This window comes from Staurois parvus, unplaced genomic scaffold, assembly GCF_062004578.1.
Source record: "Staurois parvus isolate SC_StPar_1 unplaced genomic scaffold, SC_StPar_1.0 ptg000090l, whole genome shotgun sequence".
NCBI lineage: Eukaryota > Metazoa > Chordata > Amphibia > Anura > Ranidae > Staurois > Staurois parvus.
Genome location: NW_028317886.1, coordinates 26,602,833 through 26,627,963, shown reverse-complemented (window position 1 = coordinate 26,627,963; position 25,131 = coordinate 26,602,833). Strand labels below are relative to the sequence as shown.

General features: G+C 41.5%; 1 protein-coding gene across 1 annotated transcript in view; it reads right to left on the bottom strand.

The window, feature by feature from the left end:
• Positions 1-439: 439 nt before the first annotated feature.
• FREM3 (FRAS1 related extracellular matrix 3) overlaps positions 440-25,131 on the bottom strand; it is a 110,220-nt gene continuing 85,528 nt past the window's right edge. Inside the window, exons 17-24 of the mRNA XM_089670499.1 lie at positions 17,908-18,100; positions 16,548-16,652; positions 11,372-11,499; positions 10,952-11,086; positions 10,741-10,867; positions 8,245-8,432; positions 7,084-7,230; positions 440-5,646 (exon numbers count right to left, since the gene is read on the bottom strand). Coding sequence (XP_089526625.1) covers positions 5,125-5,646; positions 7,084-7,230; positions 8,245-8,432; positions 10,741-10,867; positions 10,952-11,086; positions 11,372-11,499; positions 16,548-16,652; positions 17,908-18,100 — 1,545 coding nt within the window. The 3' untranslated portion in view covers positions 440-5,124. The remainder of the gene's footprint in view (positions 5,647-7,083; positions 7,231-8,244; positions 8,433-10,740; positions 10,868-10,951; positions 11,087-11,371; positions 11,500-16,547; positions 16,653-17,907; positions 18,101-25,131) is intronic.

Here is a 25,131-nt window from a genome sequence, read left to right as displayed (position 1 = left end):
TGACTATAGTAAGCACACCTGTCAATGTAAATGATTTGTCTCAACCTTCTAACAGCCAACTTTTACTGGACAGCTAGATCTGTTGAAGGAAGTTGAAAAATATCAGACTTCCTGGCTGGATCAACAGGTGAAAACAAGGGAAAAAAAAACACAAAACATAAAACGAATGCAGCCATCACATCTATGGATTGGTAAGCTCTAACAGAATACATCTTTGTTTTTGGAGTCAAAACTGCTTTAAACCCTGTTAAGCCACCCCAAACTTTTGTTTTGTATAGTTGAGACCCCCTGTCCCAAAGACCTCCGTACCCTTTAATTCTTGCCACAGAAAAACTTCAGAGAAGGAAACTTTACTTACAGAAGTTCTATCCCTTTCTTATTTAAAACCTAAAAATAAATTTCCACAAAGGATGGGATTTAACTTGCACACAAACTAAACTCTTTAAAAAAAGTTATTTTATTTGTTCAAACATTGACTTGGAAATATTTACGAAGCAATATAAATATAAAGACCATTACAGTTTCCCTGCAAAATGTCCGTATGGTATTTTTGATTTATACCTACAACATACAAAATTTTTACATTATAAAAAAGACTGTAAAATCCTAGGAAAAAAAATTGCAAAAAGTGAAAAGGCTTGCTTTAAGGCACATTGGAAGGAATTTTCTAAAACTGGGGCAGCTGTGCATGGCAACCAATCAGATTCTATCTTTCAATTTCAAAGCCTGAACAAGCTGAAGATAGAAGCTGATTGGTTTGCTTGCAGAGTTACTCCAGATTCTGTCTTCTTCAGTTTTGATAAATGTCACCTGTTGCATGCTGAAACACGTAAAGTTAGCATTTAGAAATCTTTTGAACCATTGTTGGTTCCAGTCATAAAACAGCTGGCTTTTTTCTACAATTCCTGTCTAGTGCCTGACCAACATTAAAACCTGGTACATGTCTGTATTCAGATCTCTAAATAATTCTTACTGAAGTGCAGCTTTTTGCTTTTCTGTAGAATCTACTGTATATTTTGTTACATCCAAACAATGTATAATAGAATGACTTCCAATGCTTAGCACATTATACTGCCATTGAACTAAGAATATAGTATAGCTCTATGTGCAGAATATCTTAAAGTGTATGTAAACTCTGACAATCAACTCCTCATATGTGTGTGTATGTTCAATATGCAGTTGGAAGCATTTTGTTATATCTGTTCAATAAGAGAAAAAAATTATGATGATAGTGTCAGAAGAAATGTTGAGCTGTCCTGTGCATATGTCCTGTGTCAAGGAAGTCCTCCAAATTCATTTCTTGGACTACCAAATAATTACTTTGTATGTTAAAATGTAACTTTCATTTAATGCAAGTAATTATAAACATGATCATGTCTGTAACAACCAGAGAGCCGAGAGAGAGAACTACCGCAGTTGATGAGATCTCCCAGCAGTTATATCAAGGGGACAAAAGCTTCAAGGCAAGAACTGATACCTAACACAAGCACCTAATGGGAAAATGTCAATGCAAAGGCAGATCACCTGGTTATATTTCTACCCAACCAGTAACCACTTGCAGCGGACACCAAATCAAGCCTGTCCGTAAGTACGAGTATGGGGAGAGAATGTCAGTAATTTTAAAGATGGCACAGGATGAAGATTAATGTGAGAATTGATACCGAACACGGAGGATCTTGAACACGTAATGGGAAAATGTCAATGCAAAGACAGATCACCTGGTGATTATTTCTACCCAATCTGAGACTACTCACAGTGGGTGCCAGATCAAGCCTGTCCGTATGGGCATGGGGAATGAACATAGTTCAATTTAAACATGACATGGGTCAAAGATTTCAAGCTGAGAATTGACACCTAACACGAAGGATCCTGAACATGTAAAGGAAAACCTCAATGCAAAGACATCATCTGGTTATATTTCCACCCAACCTTTCACTACTTGCAGCGAGCACAAGATCAAGCCTGTCCGTAAGTACAGGCATGGGGACAGAACATCAGTCAATAAAATAAACACAATTGTTAGAGCAGACAGCGATGATCTAACAGATTCTATTGTCCCTGTGAAGGAATATCTCAGTTTATAGAAATCTTGATCTGAGTAGGTGTTGGACCTTATGTTAAGAAGAGGAGAGGAGGTGTACCTCTACATATCTTGACAGTGTGGGTGTGAGTGTGCAGATTGGATTGAACTGTGAGACACTTTGGCACTTACACTATATTGCCAAAAGTATTGGGACACCCCTTCAAATCATTAGATTCAGGTGTTCCAATCATGCCCATGGCCACAGGTGTATAAAATCAAGCACCTAGGTATGAGGACTGCTTATACAAACATTTGTGAAAGAATGGGTCGCTGTCAGGAGCTCAGTGAATTCAAGTGTGGTACCGTGATAGGTTGCCACTTGTGCAATAAGTCCATCTGTGAAATGTCCTTGCTACTAAATATTCCATTCTGTTAGTGGTATTATAACAAAGTGGAAGCAACTGAGGACAACAGCAAATCAGCCACAAAGTTGTAGGCCATGTAAATTAACAGAGTAGGGTCAGTGCCAACTGTCTGTAGAGTCAATAGCTAAAGACCTCCAAACTTTGTGTCGCCTTCAGATTAGCACAACAACAGTGCGTAGAGCTCTTCATGGAATGTGTTTCTATGGCTGAGCAGCTGCATCCAAATCTTACATCACCAAGTGCAATGCAAAGAGTCGAATGCAGTGGTGGAGATGTGTTCTCTGGAGTGACAAATCAAGATTCTTTGTCTGACAATACAATGGACGTGTCTGGGTTTGGCAGTTGCCATGAGAATGGTACTTGCCTGACTGCATTGTGTCAAGTGTAAAGTTCAGTGGAGGGGGGATTATGGTGTGGGGTTGTTTTTCAGGGGTTGGGCTTGGTCCCTTAGTTCCAATAAAGGGAACACTTAAGGTGTCAGCATACCAAGATATTTTGGACAATTTTAAGCTCCCAACTTTGTGGGAACAGTTTGTGGATGGCCCCTTCCTGTTCCAACATGACTGTGCACCAGTGTGCAAAGCAAGGTACATAAAGACATGGATGAGCGAGTTTGGGGTGGAGGAGCTTGACTGGCCTGCAACCTGACCTCAACCCAATAGAATCCCTTTGAGATGAATTAGAGTGGAGACTGTGAGCCAGGCCTTCTTGCCCGACATCAGTGCCTGACCTCACAAATGCGCTTCTGGAAGAATGGTCAAACATTCCCATAGACACACTCCTAAACTTTGTGGACAGCCTTCCCAGAATAGTTGAAGCTATTATAGCTGCAAAGGGTGGGCCAACTCAATATTGAACCCTATGGACTAAGACTGGGATTCCTTCAACCGCCTCCCGCCTGCCATATAAGGAAATGACGGATGTGAGGTGGTTCTCTCGCTCTGGGAGAACATCATATGATGTTCACTCACTCTAACCGTGCGTGCATGTCCCCGGGGGCATGCAGCGCAGTGATCGGTGGTGCACTGTGTCCCTGGAACACAGTGGATCACCGATCAGCGGAAAGAGCTGATGACATTGGTTCTGTCATGTGATCAACTGTGTCCAATCACAGCTGATCGCATGTAAATAAGGAGATTCCAGTTATCGGCATTCCTCTCCTCACCAGCTCTCACGCTGACAGCTTGTGAGGAGAGGAGAGCCGGTAATCGCCATTATTCAGAGGGGACATGTACACTGATCATCAGTGCCCTGAGGATCAGTGTAGCCCCATCAGTGCCACCTGTCAGTGTCCATCAATGCCACCTGTCAGTGCCCATCAATGCCCCCTGCTAGGGCCCATCAGTGCCACATCAATGCCACATATCAGTGCCTACCAGTGCACATCAATGCCATATATCAGTGCCCATCTGAGCTGCCTTTTAGTGCCACCTACCAGTGCCAGTCAGTGCCACCTATCAGTGCCAGTCAGTGCCACCTATCAGTGCTGCCAATCAGTGCCACCTATCAGTGCCAGTCAGTGCTGCCTATCAGTGCGCATCAGTGCTGCCTATCAGTGCCGCCTAACAGTGCTAGTCAGTGCTGCCTATCAGTGCCATATATGAGTGCTGCCTTTCAGTGCCCATCAGTGATGCCTGTCAATGCCCATCAGTGCCACCTACTTGTGCCTCCTCATTAGTGCCCATCAGTGCCACCTATCAGTGCCCATCAGTGCAGCCTATCAGTGCCCATCACTGCAGCCTATCAGTGCCCATCACTGCAGCCTCATTAGCGCACATCAGTGAAGGAGAAAAATCACTTATTTACAAAATTTTATAACAGAAACTAAGAAAAGGGTTTTTTTTTTCAAAATTTTCAGTTGTTTTTGGTTTGTTTAGCAAAAAAATAAAAAACCCAGAGGTGATTAAATACTACCAAAAGAAAGCTCTATCTGTCTAAAAAAAATGATAAAAATTTCATATGAGTACAATGTTGCATGACCGTGCAATTGTCATTCAAAGTGTGAGAGTGCTGAAAGCTGAAAATTGGCCTGGACAGGAAGGGGGTGAAAGTGCCCTGTAGGCAAGTGGTTAAAGTTCATGTGCGTGTAAAGGCATGCGTCCCAATACTTTTGGCAATATAGTGTATGTGATGTGTATATATGGACTGATTGTTTATGTATAGCACCATAGCACTTGCGGTTGTGAGCAACACTAACAAAGTTTTTTTTTTTTGCACGTTTTTATGAAAGTATATATGATTGTTTATTCACTTATACGTACATTAATTAGCACCGTCCTTATTTCCATACCAATCAAGTGCATTATAAGTAGGCACTTTTTTGGAGTGGCTGTTGGGTAATAATATTTTTTTTGTTTTTTTAATTGTTTTTAGTCTCAAGTTTTCAGTATTCCATTAAGCACAGATATTCACCTATATTTGGCCAGACACTTTTGTTGACAGGTTGTCTATAGAGTTGTTAGGCTGTTATCCTTGATATGCTGGAATTTACACTGTAATGTTCTGCAGGATCTAAACAAAAAATATACATTTTACCAATACATTTTGTTTCTTAATTGTGAATTATTGTTAATGCTTCAAATAAGTTAGTACATGTTGTAAACAGCCTGTGGATGGAAGGGCTGAACAGTAGCAACATGTATAAGCACCATGAGACATTGGTTTTTTTTCATTGTTCTATACTTCAGAGTTGTCACTGCTACTATGTTGAGTGGTAACAGTTTCATGGCTATTGCAGTGACTATTAGAGGCAGACTTTTTATCTGTATGTGACAGTCCTCTGTGTTTCATAAACACAACAATAATTACGGTAGTGCAAATCAGGAGCAGCAAGGCAACTACCCCTCCGATGATTGGTAACAAAGAACCCTGAGGATCCTGGCCAGTGATTTCCAGGAGTGGCTTGTCATACTGTCCATTTCCAGATAAAGAATCCTTGCCAGAAGCCCTGTGGGAATGTCTAAGAGCAATGTGCTGAATATTTGTCCCTCTGTTCTTATCAGCTCCGATGTCTTGCAAGGCAGCTTTGTCTTGATTAGCTCTCCGGCTTCTCTTCAAAAGCAGTTGCTCCTGTTGAGCAACACTGTTACTTATGGAGTGGTGGTATTCCACACTACGTTTTCCGATACCTCTGTTAGCATTTTCTCTAGAGCGGACTGTATAGATGGTATGAATGAACCATTCACGTCCAGCAGCCACCTAGAAGTGGGAAGAATATTTTGTTATAAATGGCACTAATGATGTTCTTGGTTACCTACCTGCTGCCAAAATGATAGGCCTTTCAGTTATACAGGTCTCTGTAGAAAAAGTACCTTCATTTGTGTCAACATCCAATAACCAGTTTAGCTCCCATACCCATATACTGCTTATGGATCAGAGCAATTTTTACATTTCAGCTATGGGCCTTTTGATTATTGAAGCTGAACTTTGAGTAAGATTATGATTGCAGTTAGATTGGTCCAGCTTGGCCTGCACTGAAGAGCTGAATCACAAGACATGCAGGCAAGAAGCCACTTACTGTATATGTTATAAACTGGGGACAGCCAGGATCACATAATACATTCTCTTGGTTCTTTTACATTTATTTTAGTTTTGGATGGACATATAAATTAGGAATACTGTTGCATCTGTCATAACCAATAATATCAATGTAATAAAATCTTAAAGAGCTTCACCCTTTAAAGTCAGAAACTTCAAATACTGTAGCTGTTGACTTTTAGAAATCAGGTACTTGCCAATTTCTCACATCTATTGCTATCTTCCCACTGCTGTGGGTCCCCGATACTGCTATCATGGATTTGAGAGCCAATTGTGACTTCCTGAGGAATCACAGCCAGCTCCCCATTGCCCATGTGTGAGATCGGGTGGCACAGTGGGACTGGTCCTGCAGCCTTCAGAAAAACACTCTAAAGTGTTAGAGGCAGGGGCAAAGAGGATGATGAACAGCACTTTTGATTTTGAGTGAAGGACTGCTTTATTGTAAAAATAATTTATTATAAGCTGATATGTTTGTTATTATGCACCAACCCAGTTTGAAGGATAGCTTTGTATTAGCATAGCGGAAGCAAGCTGGCCTTTTTATCTACTGTATTTCATGTGTACAATCCAGCATTTCAAAATCTGTAATCAATGCATTTTTAAGTCAAAACCTGACTTAAATAGATTGTGCCCCAGACTGTCATTTCTTTGACTTTTAGTTGACCACTACATCTTTAAGGGCTTAATAAGACCCCTTTCACAAGGGGTGGACTCCACCAATCCCTCGCTGAGCAGGGCAGAGCGGGAAGATCACAGGTCTGTGTCAGCTCTTCTTATGCAGAGTGGACATGGACACAGTCTGCTCTGCCCTATGGGCAGTCGGATGTAAATGGAACTGATCCCCTTCCATTTGTTTCTAGCGGATTGGATTGGGAGGTTGGTGGGTGTAAACGGACACTGTTTTCATCCACCGCTCCACAGAAGAGAATGGAGGGTCCGCTCGTGTGAAAAGGGCCTAACGCCTAATTGAACTGAAGAGTGTTAGTTTGCTTTTTATTTCCTTGAGAAGGGGGGGGGGGATTGCAAAAATATACTTCTAATGCAGTTATCAAACCAAATCGTTTATTGCAACTTTTCCTGTTTTTCGGCGAGACGTACCTGGAATAGGGCATTTGATAAGAGACTGAAGCCATCAGATCCTGGCTGCTTTACTAATGGTAGAGCTTCTGGGCTGTCAGCTGCTAATTTAGCTTCAAATGGAACACTCCCAAATATCCTAGCTTGGGTTTCTGGCTGAGCTTTGTCCTATTGAATGGAAAGAAAATTATAAGGTTGTAGCTACAGTATATGATGCCAGGTACAAGATAATCTTCAAAAAATATTTAGCTCTTAACATAGAGCAGAAAAAAAATATATCAATACAAATTCCTTCAACTAGTACAACAGAAAAATTTGACATGCTGCTCATAGCAACCAGTCCAAATGTCACTGTCTAAACCAATAAATATAAACATTCAAGTATTTTAGCTTTCTTAATAATGAATCAATATTTTTTCCTCTAAATTTTCTCTATGTAATATGTTCACATTTTGTAAAATTATATTTTTTTTCCTGTGAGGTACTGTGCATATGAAATAGTAAATAACTCTTTATATGTATAACCTTTTTCAGCCACTAGATGGCACCCCTGTCTTGCCCAGACTCTTGTGCTTATCCTCCTCAATGTCTATTTGTCAATCTAATACCTTTAGAATTTATTCAGGACCTGTTCACACCAGCAGTACTGGGCAGTGTTGCCCAATAGAGTCCCAACTGAAGAACAAGGCAGTCTGCTTTATATCCTAGGTCTTTATTTCAGACCAACACACTGCATTGTTCTGCGCTAAACAAAGCAAGACATTTTATATTTTTGCATTGAGTAGCATAGTACATTTTAATGTGCTGTAACACATTGCAATGCGCTGCAGCACATAACAATTACATACAAGTTGAAAAAAAAAAGCAAGCAGTACAATGTATTTTAACAATGCTTTGCAGCACGTTCACAACACACACCTTCCTGCACATTATGCACACTATAACAAGTACTGTGTGGTGTGAATGGGCCCTCGGAAAATCCCCTTTACAAAAATGGCCACTAGCAATCTATTTGCTGACTTGTGTGACATCTGTCACTAAACTGAACATATTCACCCAGAAAGTTGCCCTGCCCACAATTGCTGAGCTTTACATTTGGGAAATGTACATTTGTAGCACCTGTATGTTATGAGAACACTAGCTAGCATGGATATACACTAAAATACATCTTAAGTTACGTACCAATATTTTAAATCTATAGAGTAAAGAAGGTGAATCTGCGAGGCATCCATATTCTTTATTGTCTGGGTTGTATTTGGGTACATAACCATCCGCACCAGTACATAAAAACACTTTCTCAATATTACATATGAAAGAGTCCCCAAGGTTCTGAACAGGATCCACCATTACGCGTCCATAAATTGAAGACCCTTTAAACAAAATAAAAGTAAATTAAATCAGTTAAATTAAGTTTAATTAAGATACTATATACACTTCTGATTTATTAGACCCAGTGGGGTTGATTTGCTAAAACTGAAGAATGCACAATATGGTGCAGCTCTGCATAGAAATCAATCCGCTTCCAGCTTTTTTTGTCAAAACTTAATTGAACAAGATGAAGTTAGAAGCTGATTGGTTACCATGCACAGCTGCACCAAATTTTTCACTCTCCAGTTTTAGTAAATCAACCCCAGTGCATCTACAGAAGGCATGCTCAACCCATGACCAGCAGAGCCATCTGATGTGGCGCACGACCTCAAACCTATGACAACCCACAAACCTCCTTCGGGTGCACACCACTCTACTGAATGAGTGTCAGTCCTCTATAATACCAGTGACTGTCACCAGGGCCATTGTTAGAAATCATGGGGTCCCATACAGCCTACCTGATAGGGCCCCCTTCGACCCCCCTGACCTTAACCACATCCCTGGTCCCTCCTCTGTCTCAAAACAAAATGCAGCTTTGTTTTCAAGTGCATCCAGTAGAAGGGGAAGCAGTTACAAATACAGTTACAAATACAAGTGTAAATAAGGCTACAGGGCTTTTTTTCTCAGAAAATAGGTGCAGAAAGTATTACACCCCCATCGCACCACTCGCCATCAACATCATCATCAACACCCCCCAGAGTGCTACAAACAGAATGCAGAGTTCAGGAGTGCAGGGTTTGGGATTGTGCTATGTACAGAGTATGCAGTAAACTGGGGCCAAGGTCCAGGAGTGTGCTATGTACAGAGTGGGCAGTGCACAGAGTGCAGGGGTGCACTAGGTATTCAGAGTTCAGGGGTGCGCTACATATTCAGAGTTCAGGGGTGCGCTGCATATTCAGAATGCAGGGGTGCACTGCATATTCAGAGTTCAGGGGTGCACTACGTAGTCAGAGTTCAGGGGTGTGCTACGTACTCAGAGTTCAGGGGTGCGCTATGTACTCAGAGTTCAGGGGTGTGCTACGTATTCAGAGTTCAGGGGTAAGCGACGTACTCAGAGTTCAGGGGTGCGCTATGTATTCAGAGTTCAGGGGTGCTCAACGTACTCAGAGTTCAGGGGTGCGCTACGTATTCAGAGTGCAGGGGTGCGCTGCATATTCAGAGTGCAGGGGTGCCCGGCATATTCAGAGTGCAGGGGTGCGCTGCATATTCAGAGTGCAGGGGTGGCTGCATATTCAGAGTGCAGGGGTGCACTGCATGTTGCATTCAGAGTGCAGGGGTAAGGTGCGCGTTGCATTCAGAGTGCAGGGGTAAGGTGCGCATTGCATTCAGAGTGCAGGGGTAAGGTGCGCATTGCATTCAGAGTGCAGGGGTAAGGTGCGCAATGTATTCAGAGTGCAGGGGTAAGGTGCGCGTTGCATTCAGAGTGCATGGGTAAGGTGCGCGTTGCATTCAGAGTGCAGGGGTAAGGTGCGCGTTGCATTCAGAGTGCAGGGGTAAGGTGCGCAATGTATTCAGAGTGCAAGGGTAAGGTGTGCATTGCATTCAGAGTGCAGGGGTAAGGCGTGCATTGCATTCAGAGTGCAGGGGTAAGGCGTGCATTGCATTCAGAGTGCAGGGGTAAGGCGTGCATTGCATTCAGAGTGCAGGGGTAAGGCGTGCATTGCATTCAGAGTGCAGGTGTGCATATCTCACAATGCAGTGTACAATTACTGTTTAAAAATGATAGCTTTTTTAACTACATGTCCATATAAAGCTGTCCATACGTTTAAAGACTTCCATAGATTTTCATACTTACAAAGAAATCCATAAATTCCCTCATCCATGCTAAAGAGCATTAATGCATGAATCTTCCACTGCTGGCACCAGATGTATCAAAATACCTGAACAGCGGTGCTGCCGAGTGGCTGCAGTCAATGTTCAGCTAATTTTTTGCCCGACTTTCGATTTTGCACTCAAATTTTATCAAGCCTGTCAGGACCACCCATGGATTTGAATTCCAGCTGTATATGGCCAGCTTTTAACTATCCAGTCTACAGAGTGACAATGCCGCTGTGCAATTCCACTACAGAATGAGCATCATCATCACTTTGTTACAAAAAAAATGGAACAACTACAGATCCACTGGCAGGATCAACAGCCAAAAAAACAATGTAACATGTGGACTCAGAAACACAAAACATCAACTGTTGTGTCAGTGCTAGTGACACACTGCATCATATACATCATTTTTTTTTTCGTGCCAGTTGTATATATCCCCTTTCCTTTCCCCATCTTGCCTATACATTACTCCAAGATGCCATGTTTTCTTACCTTCAGTAAATGCAACATCAGTTCCTTCACCAAATCCCATTGAGCCATCAGATAGCCACAGCTCCTTCTTGGATAGTAGGTACATTTGAGTGTTTAGACTGAATTCAGTTGAGACTGGATCACTGACCTACAATATAAGCATTATTTGTGTGTAAATATATAACTGTGTATAAAATCTTGCATAACAAAGCTTATAGTCAGTATTTCTTACCTGTTGAAACCTAATATCAATGTCAAATGTGATGGGCTCACGTGGGTTGCATTTAGGAGGAACTGTATATTCTTGGTTAGGTGATGCACTACATGGGATAAGTTTTACTGTGTAAGTGCCAGAGTAGTCACGTACCTATAAAAATTGTGGATATATTAGTAATACTGTACATACATTTAGTATTGCCAAGAGCTATAATAACAATCATGATTATTATAATTTATGCAACCAAAATAAAACCAATCAGGTGCAGAACAGTCAGGACAACTAATTAATTATACCCTACTGGTTGCTGAGTTCCTGCTCTGGGTATAATACTATTCAGACTATTTTAATAACATACTTTCTGTGAGTGAATTTCTTGTATAAGAAAATTGTTAATTTGTAGAAAACGATAGTCACAATGCAATAAACACCTACAGCAAAATCTGAGACAAAACTCCACTGCTGCACGGGTTGTCTGAAGCTGGGTTCACTGCGGATAAGACTTAGTGTGAAGGTGAGCTCTGGGTGGTCAGCCGACATGACCATGGAGGACAGAGAAGTACCTGAGACAGAACAAAAATTATCACTTAAATCAGCTCAAATCTGCAGATGGATCAAATCCTGAAAATTAGTCCTGCATATACTATTATTTCACAGTTTAATCTAATTCTGCCACCTGGGTATGTAATCCAAATTGGTGTAAATGAATCACAAGAATAACATAACATGTGACAAGTCTCAGATGGGGCCAGCTGCACACCTGTTCCAGGTAACTGACATAACTCCCAAAGGATCTAAACTGCTTCAGCTTTACAGACACAGAACTAATATATAGTCCGAGAATTTCCGAAGTGGTATATTTATAGAGTAGCAAATTCTCAGAAAATTGTATACTTACCTGCTGGTAATTTTCCTTTCCTGACACTAAAGCATGACTGAATGAATACATGAGTATAGGCTCCATCTCCCCACCCAATCAGTTATACTGTAAAATGAAACACCCACCACAAGGCAGCATTCGCATTACAAGACTCAATGAAAAGCCATGGGAGGGATTTGTATGCTGTTGTGCTTTTGCATCAAGAAAGGAAAATTACCAGCAGGTAAGTATACAATTTTCCATTAGCCTGATGCTAAAGCATGACAGCAGCAAACTTTTCCTGACACAAGCATGATAGTACAGTCATGGCCGAAATTGTTGGCACCCTTGATATTTCTCCAGGAAATCATGTATTTCTCACGAAACGTATTGCATTAACACATGTTTTGCTATACACATGTTTATTCCCTTTGTGTGTATTGGGACAAAACAAAAAAAGGGAGGAAAGAAAGCAAATTCGACATAATGTCACACAAACCTCCAAAAATGGGCTGGACAAAAGTATTGGCACCCTTTCACAACTGCGGATAAATAAGAATGTTACAAGCATGTGATGCTCCTGTAAACTCACCTGGGGCAAGTAACAGGTGTGGGCAATATAGAAATCACACCTGAAAGCAGATAAAAAGGAGAGACGTTCACTTAACCTTTGCATTGTGTGTCTGTCTGTGCCACACTAAGCATGGACAACAGAAAGAGGAGACGAGAACTGTCTGAGGACCTGAGAACCAAAATTGTGGCAAAATATCAACAATCTCAAGGTTACAAGTCCATCTCCAGAGAACTAGATTTGCCTTTGTCCACAGTGCGCAACATTATCAAGAAGTTTGCAACCCATGGCACTGTAGCTAATCTCCCTGGTCGTGGACGGATGAGGAAAATTGATGAAAGATTGCAACGCAGAATAGTCCGGATGGTGGATAAGCAGCCCCAAACATGTTCCAAAGACATTCAAGCTGTCCTGCAGGCTCAGGGAGCATCAGTGTCAGCGCGAACTATCCGTCGACATTTAAATGAAATGAAACGCTATGGCAGGAGACCCAGGAGGACCCCACTGCTGACACAGAGACATAAAAAAGCAAGACTACAGTTTGCCAAAATGTACTTGAGTAAGCCAAAAGCCTTCTGGGAAAACGTCTTGTGGACAGATGAGACCAAGATAGAGCTTTTCGGTAAAGCACATCATTCTACTGTTTACCGAAAACGGAATGAGGCCTACAAAGAACAAAACACAGTACCTACGGTAAAATATGGTGGAGGTTCAATGATGTTTTGGGGTTGTTTTGCTGCCTCTGGCACTGGGTGCCTTGACTGTGTGCAAGGCATCATGAAATCTGAGGATTACCAAAGGATTTTGGGTCGCACTGTAGGGCCCAGTGTCAGAAAGCTGGGTTTGCGTCCAAGATCCTGGGTCTTCCAGCAGGACAATGACCCCAAACATACGTCAAAAAGCACTCAGAAATGGATGGCAAAGAAGCGCTGGAGAGTTCTGAAGTGGCCAGCAATGAGCCCAGATCTAAATCCCATTGAACACCTGTGGAGAGATCTTAAAATTGCTGTTGGGAAAAGGTGTCCTTCCAATAAGAGAGACCTGGAGCTGTTTGCAAAGGAAGAGTGGTCCAAAATTCCGGGTGAGAGGTGTCAGAAGCTTATTGATGGTTATAGGAAGCGACTGATTTCAGTTATGTTTTCCAAAGGGTGTGCAACCAAATATTAAGTTAAGGGTGCCAATACTTTTGTCCAGCCCATTTTTGGGGTTTTGTGTGACATTATGTCATATTTGCTTTTCTGCCTCTGTTTTATATTTGTTCCAATACATACAAAGGGAATAAACATGTGTATAGCAAAACATGTGTTAATGCAATACCTTTTTTGTGTGAAATACTTGATTTTCAGGAAAAATATCAAGGGTGCCAACAATTTCGGCCATGACTGTATATGTCAGGAATGGACTTGCCAATAATGGTGGGACTCACCTGCCTTGTGGGCTGCAGTACCAGGGCTGGCCAGCGGGTGCTCTCAGCAATCAGAGACTCAACCCTGCAGTCAGCCAAACACCTGAAGCTGATTACGGAGGTGTATTTAAGGGATGGCCAGACCTACAGTCTGGGCCTTGGTGTGTGTTTTTCCATGGGCCCCTGTGTCTTGTTACCTGCATTCCTGTTCCTGTTCCTGCCTGACTTACTCGTTGCCTACCCTGCCTGATCCTGACCTCTGCTGTCTTCTCCTGTTTGATCCCTGGCTTGTGACCCCGACCACTCTCTGCCTGACCCCCTGTACCTACCTGCCCGTTAGTTGCTGTACCCGGCTCGTGACCTGACTACTCTCTGCCTGCTCCTCCTGTTACTACCTGCCCGATTGTTATTGACCCGGCCTGCCTGACTACGCTTGCATTGTATATATTGTTATCTGTGGGTGGCTTGGTTTGTTTGCACTGTGTTTATGTTTTAGTATTGCACTGCGTTTTGTATTGTTAGTATTAATAAATTATATTGTTTATAACATATCTGAAGCCAGCGTTTCCCTGCGTCAGTTCACATACCTCTGGTCATACCTGGAGCCCTGACAGTATAAATACATGGAAGCACAAAAAAGAAACAAGGAAGGGTAATCCTTAAGTATTTAAATCAATTGATCTTTAGATTAATTTAGAACTGAAGCAAAACTGTCCTGTTGTCAATGTTGCTTGACCAACTTTGCATAGGCTAGAATGGTTTGTAATAAGCTAGAAATGCACCACACATGGACCAGGTTGCTTCCTTGCAGAAAAATTCTGGGCCTCTGAATTCTGCCCACGAGGACGCAATTTGTCTGGTAAAGTGGGCTCTGAGATCAATGAATGGATTCATCTTCTTTACCATATAAGCCCTCCTTGACCTGTTCTAGTGGACGGTGCAAGTCCTCTTTTGACATTGCCATAAATGAAGAACCAATTTTGTGACCTTCTGAAAGAAGTCACCTCCATGTATTTCTTCAACACCACGCCCAATGTTTGTGGTGACTCGAACAAGCTGGAAGGACTAAATCCTGACTCAGATGGAAACATTCACAGATCTCTGCATGATGCTGACGGTGCTGCTGTTAGAAATCAGGGGGCCCCATACAGCCAACCTGACAGGGCCCCCCTAAAAAAAAACCCAGTTTACTATGCTTCAGCTATGAATGAAGACAGTAAGTGATAGGAATCAATCACTAATTGTGTTCATTCAGGAAAGAAAGGGGCTAGTAAATGTGACATAACCTGTGGCTTTGTGTAACTAAAAGGCAGGCTTTTTCTACCCGTCGACTTGTATACAAGTTTTTAGACAGTTTGCCGAGCCACCCCTTAAGAAACCCTGAAGGCACCACAGGGTGCCTGGGCACCCTGGTTGAAAAAGACTGCTCTAAGGAATTATGGAGGACATGAAGTTGGTTGGAAAAGGGATAAGAAAATCCCAATGATGTCCTTATTGCACTAATACTCTGCCCAAATTTGCAAAACTCCAGCAATCGGACATCTTTTGAGCAAGTTTGAGAAAAGGCCCTTGAAAGAACTTTTCTGCTCCTAGGGAGGAGTAGACATGGATTCAGGTAAATGAGGATCATGGATTCTTCCATTCTCTTCTGTAGCAACTAACATAGAGGATTACCACCCACTTAGATAGTGCTGACCAACTTAAAACTGAACAGCTGCCAATTCAACTTAGAAGACAACCAAGTGTTGACTGTTCAAAGCATTCAGTTGTTTCTTCAGTTTTCTAACCTGCAACAATGTGAGTTAGAATATGTCCAGTTGTTGGAGGCAACGTCTTTAAAGTTTTAGCCCAGGATCACACTATTGCATTGTGCAACACTTGGTAGCACACTATTTTAGTGCATTGAGATGCCTTTTATTTTACATAGCACCCAGCATACTAAGGCAATGCACCTGTGCTGCAGTGCCCCATACTGCCACGGCAGTGCTTTGCTGTGTGTTGTGTTCCTGAAGGGGATCGGGAACAGTTTTGGTCATGTTTGGTGCCCTAGCAGTCCATTCAAATTAACTGGGTTGCTTTAACACAACACACAATAACGTACATAGGTCCATGTACAACAAAATTGTGAAATTAACCTTACAGAGCAGCCCCACAAATTGGTTTATATTTTTGATTACTATTCTATGTTAACCACTTTGCACCGAGAGCAGAGGCGGACTGACCATTTGGAAACTCGGGCACTGCCCGAGGGCCCGGGGTCAGTAGGGGGCCCCATGAGATGCCCCTGGTACTTTTTTAATAGGCTTTTTTGAGTTTGGGCAAGGACACAGGGGCCCATGATTCCCTATTGCCCGGGGGCACCATGAGTTGTCAGTCCGCCCCTGGCCGAGAGTACACATATATGCATACCTAAATGTAAACAAACCTGTACAGACAGCGCATGCACTGTGTGCTCCCGGAACAGTTACCGGCACCTAACGGAAAGTTGTCCGATCATGTGACCGCTGTGTCAGATAATCACGGTGGTCACATGATCATAAACCTCGCCCCACCTCCTGCCATCAGAGACCCCTTAAAGGACCAGGAAGCACTGGAAATAAGGTGTTAAAACATCTTTCCTGCATGTTTCTGTTGCTTACAGACCCTTAAAAAGACATGTATGCATAGTAATCTAGGGATTAATCAATACTTACAATACAATAATATTATACATTTATGTGTAAAAATACATACATAAACACTGCCCTAAAAAATAACCCTAGCAAGCAGATCTTACCTGGATGAGACTGCACAAACTGTCCACGGAAGCGAATTTCAGTCTTAAAATTCACAACTAGACGCCCCTCATCATTAATGCGCATGCTGGTTGGGTAAAGGGATCCTGAAAAGCATAGCAAAACAGCAAATAGCAAATGCGCTGAGTGATAACCTATTGTTGCAATGTTTATCCTTTAATCATAGGTGCATGCTGATCTCTAATAGTGATTTATTTGTTTCCTTGCATATACAGTAGCTGTTTCTTACTTTCTGTTTTCCCAGAGGCACTGGTGACATAGGTGCCTCCTAGGATAGTACATCATCAGTGCCTTGCAGGGAGATCCTATTTCTTTCCCCAAGATGTTGCGAGATCCTGTGATTGGGGGGGGGTCCTATTTTCAAGAAATACGTTTATTGTCGTACTTGCCACAATACAATTATCTGTTGAGAAAAAAAACCCTTCCCCCGAGATTAACAGATTATTGTAATGTTTATGGTGCATGCACCAGATGAGGTGCAATTGTCATTGGTGGGCCGACAGAGAAGAAGATAAAAGTTGGCCACTAAGGACATTTTTTTTTCAAATGATGGTGCAGGATCCTGAACAATGGTGGTAACAAAGTGGTGTGACGGGGAAACCATGCAAGGGGACAGGTAAGTATTACTAAATTTTGTACTTTTACTAGACAGATCGTATATATAGAGTCCTGTTTATTAAGGTTGGGGAAGGGAGGAGGGGTTCTGTTTTAACAGTATGTTGGTGATTAAGTCAAATAATGTTTTGCTGGGCTAAAAATGAGAATCTGCATCTTGTGGGTTAAGACAACAGTCTCATCAGCTGTGTCCCATGGTTGGCTTCACACCAAATGCTCACTTGTTCCACTTGGTCAAAAGTAACTTGTTTCTTCTCCCAAAGACTTCTCAGGTCAACTCACTTAGCCCTGTTCAAATCTATTGTCTATAACTATGTTTTTTAGACCCAATTTTTTTTCTCAGTTTCTATATACAGTATCCTCAGCTCTGTGTGACCAGTGTCTCTTGTTTAGTGAAAGCATAGCAGGCAAAATATACAGTATTTTAACATATCATCGTAAAAAAATCAATCATAATATGTAATATTTTCCTAAAACTGACATTTCATCCAAAAATCATTGCCAATAGAAAATATGCAAATTCTATGAAACTGGTGCAGGGAAAAGTGATAGAGATGTGGTGCAACTGGAAACCCAGTCAGGTTACATCTTAGAAATGCAGTAATCTGGCTAGTTGCTACATTAACATCTGTACTTCTGGTTTTTATAAAATACCCATACAGAGTATAGATGTCTATGTACATAGATAAATAGCAATCCACTATATAAGTTCAATTGATGGCTTACCTTGAAGTTCAGATTCTGGTGGGCTGCCTATGCCTTCATTCCACAGGATGGCTGTGTCATACACAAACGTCAGTCTCAGCTCTGACTGCAAGTCAAAGTGCTGCCAACCGCCAACTGCAGCTGGTGAATGAAACACATAGGAGACGTACAGAGGCACCCGCAGAGTGACATAAGACTGGACCAAGTTCAGTACCTGACAAAAAAGAATTATAATCAATTATATTCAGTTCTATTTTTATTCACATCCTGCAAAGATTTGTAGGAATATCAAAGGCTTCTTTTTCTGTAACAACATATTAGTTTATCATCATGTTTTTAGAGTTTCATACTCTATGCAAGTTCCCTTTATTGGCTAGTAAAATGTTTTGCAATCCTATGGATAGTTCTACTCCATCAGGACAAGTGGAGTACAAATCTCCTTAGGACTGCATAGACCATGTGTGGGAGGAGCTGTTCCTGACTGTGAAGGATTTGAAAAGTGGCTGGGGATAGGTGTCAGAACCCAATATGTGTCCCTTCACAAAAAATAAATTTACACTTTTAATATAAGAGACGCCAATGAATGCAGATTTGTAATCAGAGATGAGCGAATTATTCAAAAATTCGATTCGGCTGATTCGCCGAATTTGCGGGAGAAATTCGATTCGATGCGAATCGATTCGATGCGAATTTATTCGCTGCGAATTTAACTTATTAAAAGGGTTTCTAGGCTTCAGAGAGCCTTTATATTAGTGCAGAACACTGTACCTTTAATTTAAATGCCCTTGGAGTCTGCTGGGGAAGAGAAATAATACTGTCAGTCAGTATGACATGCAGATGAGTGCCGTCGATCTTAGAATCACCGCACACTTCACTCATTTGGGCAGTCACGGGGCACGACGAAAAAGAAGAAGAAGAAGAAGAAGAAGAATGAAAAGAAGAAGAAGAAGAAGAAGAATGAAAAGAAGAAGAATGAAAAGAAGAATGAAAAGAAGAAGAAGAAGAATAAAAAGAAGAAGAAGAAGAATGAAAAGAAGAATGAAAAGAAGAAGAAGAAGAATGAAAAGAAGAATTAAAAGAAGAAGAAGAAGAATGAAAAGAAGAAGAAGAAGAATGAAAAGAAGAATGAAAAGAAGAAGAATGACAAGAAGAAGAAGAAGAATGAAAAGAAGAATGAAAAGAAGAATGAGAAGAATGAAAAGAAGAATGAAAAGAAGAGGAAGAAGAATGAAAAGAAGAAGAATGAAAAGAAGAAGAAGAAGAATGAAAAGAAGAAGAAGAAGAATGAAAAGAAGAAGAAGAAGAATGAAAAGAAGAATGAAAAGAAGAAGAAGAAGAAGAATGAAAAGAAGAAGAAGAAGAATGAACAGAAGAATGAAAAGAAGAAGAAGAAGAATGAAAAGAAGAATGAAAAGAAGAAGAAGAAGAAGAATGAAAAGAAGAAGAAGAAGAATGAAAAGAAGAAGAATGAAAAGAAGAATGAGAAGAAGAATGAAAAGAAGAATGAAAAGAAGAATGAGAAGAATGAAAAGAAGAAGAATGAAAAGAAGAAGAATGAAAAGAAGAATGAAAAGAAGAAGAAGAAGAATGAAAAGAAGAAGAAGAAGAATGAAAAGAAGAAGAATGAAAAGAAGAAGAAGAATGAAAAGAAGAAGAAGAAGAATGAAAAGAAGAATGAAAAGAAGAAGAAGAAGAAGAATGAAAAGAAGAAGAAGAAGAAGAATGAAAAGAAGAATGAAAAGAAGAAGAAGAAGAATGAAAAGAAGAAGAAGAAGAATGAAAAGAAGAAGAGGAAGAATGAAAAGAAGAATGAGAAGAAGAATGAAAAGAAGAATGAGAAGAATGAAAAGAAGAATGAAAAGAAGAAGAAGAAGAATGAAAAGAAGAAGAATGAAAATAAGAATGAAAAGAAGAAGAAGAAGAATGAAAAGAAGAAGAAGAAGAATGAAAAGAAGAAGAATGAAAAGAAGAATGAAAAGAAGAAGAATGAAAAGAAGAAGAAGAAGAATGAAAAGAAGAATGAGAAGAAGAATGAAAAGAAGAATGAAAATAAGAATGAGAAGAATGAAAAGAAGAATGAAAAGAAGAAGAAGAAGAATGAAAAGAAGAAGAAGAAGAATGAAAAGAAGAATGAAAAGAAGAAGAAGAAGAATGAAAAGAAGAGGAAGAAGAATGAAAAGAAGAATGAAAAGAAGAAGAAGAATGAAAAGAAGAAGAATTCCAGTACAGCAAAAAGTGTATCTGCAGAGAGCTCCGCTATTTCTGACAGTTCTCTGACAGTTCCTTCACATTTACAGCGGTTGAAACATTGTATCTATTTATTTCCGAATAAAAACATCTGTATCCTAAATGGAAACAAATAGATACAATGTTTCAACCGCTGTAAATGAACTGTCAGAACTGTCAGAGAACTGTCAGAAATAGCGGAGCTCTCTGCAGTGACACTTTTTGCCGGCTGATCGGGGAAAATTCGATTCGTGCACCCGAAGTTTGCTAAAATTCGGATTCGGTGCGAATCGAATTTTTCCTAATATTCGAAACGAATTCCACTTCGCCAAGTTCGATTCGCTCATCTCTATTTGTAATCATTAACACATAAAAAAATGTAATTTTTTTTATGTAGGTATCTAAATTTGACCTGGTATCAGCCTCTTGCAGTCCCTGTACAGTAGTATTGGAGACTAAGAAGAAGAAGCAGTACAACAACCAATCAGTTCCTGTGCTGACAAGAAGCATGCTGATAAAAGGAGAAAAAAAAGAGATGAGCTAATCACTGTGCTGCTTCTTTTTTCACTGTCTAGTCACAGGCTGAGGCAGGTAAAGGACGACCTGGGTTCAGAGGAAGTAGGTTGAACGATGCTGGTCATTAGACTAAGGACATCTAGGGGTTTATTTACTAAAGCTGGAGAGTCCAAAATCAGACTCCCTTCTGCATAGAAACCAATCAGCTTCCAGGTTTCATTGCCAAAGCTTCATTGAACAAGCTGAGGTTAGAAGCTGATTGGTTTCTATGCAGAAGGGAGTCTGATTTTGGACTCTCCAGCTTTAGTAAATAAACCCCCTAGTGACAGAAAAAGTACAAAAGGTGAGATCTTTGGGTTAAAAAAGTAAATATTGCAGCAAAAGCTAGTTTACCTATTTAATCATTTAATGGGCTATTCATTTTTATCTTATTATTGGTTCAAGTTCTGCTTTTAATAAACACAGTACTGATTCTTGTCATTACAGAGAGACATGATTCCTGCTGCAGAACCCTGGCATGCTTGCCTGATAAAGGTATAGGTAAGTTAAAGTGTGTAGTGTGTTGGCACATACTAAACTTGAGTGCTGGGTAGCATATGTGTGTATGCATGGTTCTGACTCACTGTGGTGCTGTTTGCATTGCTCACATCAGACATTATTTGGAATGTAAAAAATGGACTGTTCTTGTTTGGTGCAGACAGTATAGTGTATGTTTTTGGTTCCAGGCAAGGCTACTATAATGAATGGATAAGTAATCATCCATATTCCCATTGTACACTTCCCTGGAATAGACTTCTACAGTAATGGGTGCTGTAAACACCACCAACTGGAAACTATTTGCCTGTACACCATGGATCTTCAGATTAAGTCCAAACTTTTTTTTTTAATTGAATAACGATCACATCACAAACAGAAGAGTGTAACGTTTCGGAGCCACACAGGACCCCTTCATCAAGCATGTGATGACATCACATGCCTGATGAAGGGGTTCTTCATGGCTCTAAAACGTTGCACTCTTCTGTTTGTGATTAGAGATGAGTGAATCGAAGTAGGCGAAGTGGAATTCGAGTTGAATATTGGAAAATTTTCGATTCGCGCCGAATCCGAAAAATAGCCTACTTCGGACGCGCGAATCGAAATTTTTCCTAAAATGGCGTCGGACATGTGCGGCGACGGAGCGGGGATGTCTGGGAAGGCGCGCAGACAAGGCGCGCTGACCCATAATGCATTCCTTAATGACATGTGATCGCATTAGCCAATCAGCAGCCAGCCAGCACTGTGTAATGGTCGAGCTATAAATAGCGGCCATTTTAGAATTCTTAATTTGCCTCCAGTCATTCAAGAGAGGCAGACCGCTCTGTATTAGGGACAGAGTTAGGGCCACAGAAACGTTACTTGGGGACAGAGAAACGTTACTTAGGGACAGAGAAGCATTACTCAGGGACACAGAATTGTTAATGAGGGCCACAGAATCGTTACTTAGGGCCAAAGAAACGCTAGTTAGGGCCACAGAATTGTTACTCAGGGACAGACAGAATTGTTACTGAGTGCCAGAGAATTGTTACTTAGGGCCACAGAAACGTTAGTTAGGGCCACAGAATTGTTACTCAGGAACAGACACAGAATTGTTACTGAGGGCCACAGAACTGTTACTTAGGGCCACAGAAACGTTATTAGGGCCACAGAATTGTTACTCAGGGACAGACAGAATTGTTACTGAGTGAAAGAGAATTGTTACTTAGGGCCACAGAAACGTTAGTTAGGCCACAGAATTGTTACTCAGGGACAGACACAGAATTGTTACTGAGGGCCACAGAACTGTTACTTAGGGCCACAGAAACGTTAGTTAGGGCCACAGAATTGTTACTCAGGGACAGACAGAATTGTTACTGAGTGCCAGAGAATTGTTACTTAGGGCCACAGAAACGTTAGTTAGGGCCACAGAAACGTTACTCAGGGACACAGAATTGTTACTGTGGGCCACAGAACTGTTACTTAGGGCCACAGAAACTTTAGTTAGGGCCACAGAATTGTTACTCAGGGACAGACACAGAATTGTTACTGAGGGCCACAGAATTGTTACTGAGGGCCACAGAACCGTTACTTAGGGCCACAGAATTTTTACTCAGGGACACAGAATTGTTACTGAGGGCCACAGAACCGTTACTTAGGGCCACAGAATTGTTACTCAGGGACACAGAATTGTTACTTAGGGCCACAGAAACGTTACTCAGGGACAAAGAATTGTTACTGAGGGCCACAGAACTGTTACTTAGGGCCACAGAAACGTTAGTTAGGGACACAGAATTGTTACTCAGGGACAGACACAGAATTGTTACTGAGGGCCACAGAATTGTTACTTAGAGCCACAGAAACGTTACTCAGGGACACAGAATTGTTACTGAGGGCCACAGAACTGTTACTTAGGGCCACAGAAACGTTAGTTAGGGCCACAGAATTGTTACTCAGGGACAGACACAGAATTGTTACTGAGGGACACAGAATTGTTACTGAGGGCCACAGAACCGTTACTTAGGGCCACAGAATTGTTACTCAGGGACAGACACAGAATTGTTACTCAGGGACACAGAATTGTTACTGAGGGCCACAGAACCGTTACTTAGGGCCACAGAAACGTTACTCAGGGACACAGAATTGTTACTGAGGGCCACAGAACCGTTACTTAGGGCCACAGAATTGTTACTCAGGGACAGACACAGAATTGTTACTGAGGGACACAGAATTGTTACTGAGGGCCACAGAACCGTTACTTAGGGCCACAGAATTTTTACTCAGGGACACAGAATTGTTACTGAGGGCCACAGAACCGTTACTTAGGGCCACAGAATTGTTACTCAGGGACACAGAATTGTTACTTAGGGCCACAGAAACGTTACTCAGGGACAAAGAATTGTTACTGAGGGCCACAGAACTGTTACTTAGGGCCACAGAAACGTTAGTTAGGGACACAGAATTGTTACTCAGGGACAGACACAGAATTGTTACTGAGGGCCACAGAATTGTTACTTAGGGCCACAGAAACGTTACTCAGGGACACAGAATTGTTACTGAGGGCCACAGAACTGTTACTTAGGGCCACAGAAACGTTAGTTAGGGCCACAGAATTGTTACTCAGGGACAGACACAGAATTGTTACTGAGGGACACAGAATTGTTACTGAGGGCCACAGAACCGTTACTTAGGGCCACAGAATTGTTACTCAGGGACAGACACAGAATTGTTACTCAGGGACACAGAATTGTTACTGAGGGCCACAGAACCGTTACTTAGGGCCACAGAAACGTTACTCAGGGACACAGAATTGTTACTGAGGGCCACAGAACCGTTACTTAGGGCCACAAAATTGTTACTCAGGGACAGACACAAAATTGTTACTGAGGGACACAGAATTGTTACTGAGGGCCACAGAACCGTTACTTAGGCCACAGAAACGTTACTCAGGGACACAGAATTGTTACTGAGGGCCACAGAACCGTTACTTAGGGCCACAGAATTGTTACTCAGGGACAGACACAGAATTGTTACTCAGGGACAGAATTGTTACTGAGGGCCACAGAACCGTTACTTAGGGCCACAGAATTGTTACTCAGGGACACAGAATTGTTACTGAGGGCCACAGAACCGTTACTTAGGGCCACAGAATTGTTACTCAGGGACAGACACAGAATTGTTACTCAGGGACACAGAATTGTTACTGAGGGCCACAGAACCGTTACTTAGGGCCACAGAAACGTTACTCAGGGACAGACACAGAATTCTTACTCAGGGACAGACACAGAATTGTTACTCAGGGACACAGAATTGTTACTGAGGGACACAGAATTGTTACTGAGGGACACAGAATTGTTACTCAGGGACACAGAATTGTTACTGAGGGACACAGAATTGTTACTGAGGGACACAGAATTGTTACTCAGGGACAGACACAGAATTGTTACTCAGGGACAGACAGAATTGTTACTGAGGGCCACAGAAATGTTACTTAGGGCCACAGAAACGTTACTCAGGGACACAGAATTGTTACTCAGGGACAGACACAGAATTGTTACTCAGGGACAGACACAGAATTGTTACTGAGGGACACAGAATTGTTACTGAGGGCCACAGAAGCGTTACTTAGGGCCACAGAAACGTTACTCAGGGACAGACACAGAATTGTTACTCAGGGACAGACACAGAATTGTTACTGAGGGACACAGAATTGTTACTGAGGGACAGAGAATTGTTATTCAGGGACACAGAATTGTTACTGAGGGCCACAGAACCGTTACTTAGGGCCACAGAATTGTTACTCAGGGACAGACACAGAATTGTTACTCAGGGACACAGAATTGTTACTGAGGGCCACAGAACCGTTACTTAGGGCCACAGAAACGTTACTCAGGGACAGACACAGAATTCTTACTCAGGGACAGACACAGAATTGTTACTGAGGGACACAGAATTGTTACTGAGGGACACAGAATTGTTACTGAGGGCCAC